The sequence below is a fragment of the Camelina sativa genome, chromosome 3 (genome assembly GCF_000633955.1).
Source record: "Camelina sativa cultivar DH55 chromosome 3, Cs, whole genome shotgun sequence".
Lineage (NCBI taxonomy): Eukaryota > Viridiplantae > Streptophyta > Magnoliopsida > Brassicales > Brassicaceae > Camelina > Camelina sativa.
Window position 1 is genome coordinate 7,066,367 of NC_025687.1, and position 5,888 is coordinate 7,072,254.

Here is a 5,888-nt window from a genome sequence, read left to right on the forward strand (position 1 = left end):
GGATAACCTTTCTCTTGTTTGAATCAACTTCTTTAGGTAATCGGAGCCAGGCTGAGTAAACCAAGGACTCGTAAACAGTGACATGTGGGGAATGAATATCAGTTTGTTCACAGTATCCTGAGATACGGGCAAATGTTTGTTGATTCTTAGGATAACCGGAAATGGTGATGTTTCCATCAATATAACCACCGGTTTTTCTTCCGGCCAGAACATCCATCAGAGTGGTTTTGCCAGCGCCAGAGACACCCATGAGAGCCGTGAGCACGCCTGGCCTGAATGCACCATTCACACCTTTCAACAGGACAAGTCTGTCTTCTTGTGTGCCTTGCTCTATCATTTCCTGTGCAGAATAAACCACAAAATAAAGATTAGTAGGAAGTTTCTTTGCATTACTGATATAGAACCCTCGAGCAAGGATATTACCTGGGGCATGTCAACTGAGTATACAACATTGTCAAAGGTAATTGAATGTGGCTCAAATGGTAGCACCATTCCTCTTTTCTTATTGGCGCCGACTTCAGCTACACCGTTTGCCCTAGCAGACTGAAGTTCTGTCTCGTTTCCATCACTCGCAGGGTCTTCTGCCATAACAGCTTGAGGCTTTCCCAGGGCTGTACGTAAAGAAAGTTCACAGAGTTTTGAGATAAATAGCTTTTTGTATCAGAAGATGTGCGCAAGCAAAGTAGAGTAAAATACATACAGTTCAGAAACGTCAGAGCAACCGTGAAACCAAAGTTGAACAATATGACGAATCCAAGTAAGGCTCCAGTTCCAATCCAGTACCAGTATGCATGGGGTAAGAACCCACGAGACTTGAGGACAGTAACTCCAAGTGTTTCGCTTGAGTTTGCGACAGCCTGTAATACAACCAACGTACCAGTGCTGTCTAAAAGAAATACCAAAACCTTGGAAAATGTCTTCCGAATCTAAAGAGGACAGGGGACTAGGGAGGGTGATACTTACTCGACTCCAGCTGTGTCCGAAGAATTCGTTGGCCATGAGCGCGTTCTGTCCATACATGATTGGGGAGATCCAGTAACCCCATATCCACCACTTCTTAATGTCCTCTGTTTTGATCAGGTTAATGGAAAAACAATGATGAGCTTTTGATATGAGTATATGAGAAACTGGCAACGAACGTATGTGCATGAACTCATACCTCGTGCAAGTACCACACCACCTAAGGCAAAGAAGACGAGCATCGCAAATGCACCAAATGTGTTTGCTACGATCATGTTTCTTCCCAATGCTGCCACCATTTTAAACAATCCAGAAGCCATCTGGTTCATGAGCACGAGCAGAATATACTGCTTAAACAGCCTACAAGAAACCAGAAGAACTCTTAGCAGCTCCTTTATAAGTATCCAAAGCTGTCATGTTTACTTGTTTGGTGTATGTATGTACCTTCCAACGTTGGGATCAAAGCCGATGACGTAGTAAGTGATGAATGTTGTGAGAGCGGCTTCAATAAAGCTTATAGGGATCTTGAGGAGCCAAGGAGGCAGAGAGTATACCCATGCAGGGTAGAAGAGAAGATCTCTTTGTTTGTAAAACACAGGAAGTTTTGCAATGGTCATTGAAAGTTCAGACATTCCATTGAACATGAGCATCATAAGGACAAAGAACAAGGCTCCCGTGTAAAGACTCCCATCCACCACAGTCTTCTTTTGCAGCTCCGTCCGAAAGAAAAGCGTCATAGTCAAGAATGCCATGACCAGTAGCTGTAAACACATGGAAGCAACAACATTTCCATAAGTCTGTCTTGGAGACAAGGACATTTTATTTCAAGACGCGTGATCACTTACTTGTCCAAATTTGAAGTAGTAAACAAAGGAGTTTCTTTTCATGAGTAAGTATTCTCTGGAGAAGCTTGTCTTGAGAAGTTCTTTTATCCCAACTCCATACTTCTTGGTGGTTAGAGCAGCCGGATGGCTCTTTTTCTTGTCAAAGGGCAAAGCGAGCTCATCTCCGATTCTCCGCCCAACGTGGAATGATTGAAACGCCTCTGCAAACTCCCTCACTCTTATGAACCTGTAAGGCTCATCAGGTCGTGACCAGTACTGCATTTGGTCTTTCTTTGATGTCACCTGCCAATGTAGTCATCGTTGAAGTATAAGACATGGAACATAATCGCTCATATAATTGTGTTCTTATGAATCAAGTCTTACCTCTTGAAGGAAATCAGCGACACCTTTTCTTGGAGGACATTTGAATCCCATGGTCTCAAAGAACTCCACGACGTGATCACGAGGGCCCTCGTAGATGATCTCACCTTCAGCAATGAGAATGATATCATCAAAGAGATTGAATGTCTCTGGCGCAGGCTGAAGGAGAGAGATCAGAGCTGTCCCATTGAAGATATGAACATAGTTTCTGAGGGAGTTCACAATCTGGTACGTCGTTGAGCTATCTAAACCAGTGGATATCTCGTCCATGAACAGAGCCCTCGACGGTCCAACCAGCATTTCACCAGTAGTGACACGCTTCTTTTGTCCTCCGGAGATACCTCTCAACATATCATCGCCGACCATAGTGTCTGCGCAGACCTCAAGCCCTAAGATCTGTAGAATATACAAAAGAGTTAAGATGATTTCAACTTTCAAGCATAAGACTTTCATAATTCTCTTATAGGAAAGTCCTTACCTTGAGGATATAATCTGTCATCACATTTGTTTCTTCACCTGCTGTTGACAATGCCTGTAATGGAATACTTGTTACCACCAAAAAGCCCAGTTGTGTCTATTCTCGAAATTGAAATTTTGAGGGAAGTAATATAAGTTATATAACTAACCTTCATAAAGACATCAATATCAGGGTCAGGTTTGATGTTTGCTTCTTTCTCTCTTCTTGCCAATTCCGTCAACATATCTAATGCGTCACCAAAAAACTTCCATGATTAGCACAAATCAACATACCGAATGGAATGTTTCGAGAAAATAAAAAACAGAGGACTTGTGAAAACTCACCATAACGCGAACCGACACCTTGGAAGCGAGCGGCAAAAGCAAAAGTCTCCCGAACAGTCATTTCACCTATATGAACATCGTTTTGGCCGATATACGCAGCTGTTCTTTGTGGCACAAACTCGTTCATTCCATGACCATTGTACGTCACTTTTCCAGTTTGCTACAAGAGCAAAGTATCAAATTTATAGTTGATTTAGGGCACAAATCAGATGAAAAATAGATAGAGAGAGAGGAAAATATGAGTGGTACCTTAAGTTCTTTATCAAGCTTTCCCGCCAAGGCAAGCAAGAGGGTCGTTTTGCCAGAACTTGGAGGACCCAAGAGCAGAGCCATCCTGCACAATTCAAAGATGGCCATTGCCTCATTGGTCAACAAGTTCAAGTCTATTTAACAATTTCTCAATAAAATAGTTTAAAGGGACTCTAAAGATTCACCTGCCAGGCTTGACGATTCCGCTGACGTCGTTGAGAATAGTGAACTTCTTCTTTTGGTTCGGAACAAGGTGTAGTGTATTCAAGAGTTTCTGTTAATATCATCCAAGAATCAGCTGTTAGAGAAATATTGTTTTTTTGTTTGTCTGATGACAAAAGAAACAAATAAGCAAAAACTCATTCTTACATCAGCGAAATTGGAGATGAAATTAACGAGCGTAGGTAAAGCTCTGCCTCCAACATGAACCTCTGCTTCAACTTTTAGATTATCAAACCTAACTTCTATAGTCGGAAGATCGATTCCAACTCTGTCATTTTCATAATTTCATACAATTATATATTTAAGTCCTGAGCTGAATGATCAAACAAAAACAGAGCACAAGAAACAGGGCACAAGAAACAGAGCTCCTCTGTTTTGATTGAAAGCTAAACTACGAAGGATGAGTTTTTTTTTTTAATACCTATCGGTACGTTGCTTGAGTTTCCATAGGAGCTTCTCATGCTCGTCGTCACCGACTTTGATGAGCCTCTCTAGTAGTTTCTTCGTATCCTGAAACCCGAGCTTTTGAATATCGATCTCGTTGATAGCTCCACCGGCATGTGAGGCCGTGAGTATACCTTTCCTGAGACGATCAAAAGTGGGAAGCTTCTCAAGAGCAGCCCATCTCAAAGCTTCTTCGTCATCTTCTTCTCTAGAAGACCTCGAGAATATCTCCATTCCTGAATCTTTCCTCCACGCCGATGAGTTTCTTCTCAAACTGTTACTCGCTTTCTGAAAACTAGTTCCCTCCATTTTGTATCCAAGAAAATCAAAACCCTTTTTCTTTTTTCCTCTTCTCTTTTTTTTTTTGTTTTTATTTTATGTCAGATTAAAGATTCAAAAAATAAAATAAAAAGGTTTATTAAAGAACAAGTTCTTGAAACATAGGCGAAAACTCAAGAGAGAATTTTTAGATGGAAGATGAAGTAAATGTTTGGTTTCTACTCCTTATATATATATATATATGCATTGAGGAGATTTCACTGTTCATAATTTAGACACATGCATGTATGTCTCTTCTTCTTCTTCACCAAAGTTGAAAAATCAGAGACGGAACGTGACCAAGAAATAACGTTCTACGCTTTTTGAGTTTTTTTTCCCTTGTGCGCCTTTGAATTTACAAATAAGAAAGAAGAAAAAAGAAGCTAGTACGTCAGCTGTGACTCTTCTCTGGAAAATCTAGAAGGAGCACTGTTGGTTAAGACGTTAGTTAATTAAGAGTCATTATTAATTGATCCCACACCAAAGTCAAAAACTTTTATCTCAAGAATCATGGTACAGTGTGAACTGAATATCGTAAAGGGTTTGAACATAATCATGTTTTAATATATCAATCAGATTGCACAGTTTTTTTGTTTTTTTTGTTTTTTTGTCCATTATAAATGTAACCATAAAACTTAAATTTGGGCACAAAGATCTTCACTAACATTAAAAATACACTGGGTCTCCAACCACCATCCTACGTTTTCGGATCAATAATCAAAATAGTTGAGAGAATGAAACCTTGTTTGTTAGGCGACTTAAAACAAATACAACATAGATAAACTAAATTTACATGGAGTAGGAAATTTCATTACACTTATTGTAAAATTAAGTGTTAGACAAGAAAAGGGTTAGAGATAATGTAAAAACCAAAGAACAAGGCGACAAAATATTTAAATAGTAACGTGCGAAGAAAAAAAACGAATGTGTAAAATACATAACATAATAGTGAGTTTTAAACTTTGACAATTATCGTTAACTTAGCAGCCGCTTGTTCCTCCTAATCCATCATTATTTAATTTGAATTGTATCCCCTTTGGACTTTTCATCTTTGAAAATAACAAAATAATACTAGTATTTTAGTATCTTCTTTTGATTTCTTGATATTAAACCTGCATTTTAAGAGATAATGTTTGTGTTGGGTTTTAAATACCATATAATTAGGTTATGTGTAAATTATATACAGTAAATTGATTTCTCAAAAAGTCATGAATAAAGAGATTATTTTTTGTAATGGTAAACGTGTGTTAAAAAAAAAAGGATACATTTGACCACCTTTTTATTTTATATTGTTCTTTCTTTTAATAGCGTGAGTCGAAGATTCTAATTGGACCTGAATTAAAAGTTGGTCTTCGGTAATTTCCTCAACCCCTGATGACACAACCACTTTCTTGGAAGCAGCCAATTTTTATATTCTTCCAGTTTAATCGAGAAGACGATAACGTCTCTTCTTCTTCTTTCTTGTCAACCATCCAGAACGTCTTACTTGTATCCTCATTTATAGGGCGACCGTTTATTGGTAGGCCAATTCATTACATAAAACTGGGTGATTTAGTTATCCTTGCGAGTCATATTTCTTGGTCGGGCGTTCTGTTCCTGTCTAATTTATAGGTGTTACAAAATTCATTGGTTCAGTTTTTTTTTTTTTTTTTTTTTTTTTTTTTTTTTTTTTTTTTTTTTTTTTTTTTT

The 5,888-nt window shown here is 38.5% G+C and overlaps 1 protein-coding gene across 1 annotated transcript in view; it reads right to left on the reverse strand.

The window, feature by feature from the left end:
* The window catches only part of LOC104774274 (ABC transporter G family member 40), an 8,282-nt gene extending 3,914 nt beyond the window's left edge, over positions 1 to 4,368 (reverse strand). Inside the window, exons 1-15 of the mRNA XM_010498919.2 lie at positions 3,859 to 4,368; positions 3,585 to 3,705; positions 3,401 to 3,489; positions 3,216 to 3,300; positions 2,967 to 3,126; positions 2,792 to 2,868; positions 2,644 to 2,697; positions 2,169 to 2,561; positions 1,806 to 2,087; positions 1,405 to 1,721; positions 1,160 to 1,320; positions 964 to 1,067; positions 701 to 857; positions 424 to 611; positions 2 to 340 (exon numbers count right to left, since the gene is read on the reverse strand). Of these exons, the coding sequence (XP_010497221.1) occupies positions 2 to 340; positions 424 to 611; positions 701 to 857; positions 964 to 1,067; positions 1,160 to 1,320; positions 1,405 to 1,721; positions 1,806 to 2,087; positions 2,169 to 2,561; positions 2,644 to 2,697; positions 2,792 to 2,868; positions 2,967 to 3,126; positions 3,216 to 3,300; positions 3,401 to 3,489; positions 3,585 to 3,705; positions 3,859 to 4,190 (2,859 nt within the window). The 5' untranslated portion in view covers positions 4,191 to 4,368. The remainder of the gene's footprint in view (position 1; positions 341 to 423; positions 612 to 700; positions 858 to 963; positions 1,068 to 1,159; positions 1,321 to 1,404; positions 1,722 to 1,805; positions 2,088 to 2,168; positions 2,562 to 2,643; positions 2,698 to 2,791; positions 2,869 to 2,966; positions 3,127 to 3,215; positions 3,301 to 3,400; positions 3,490 to 3,584; positions 3,706 to 3,858) is intronic.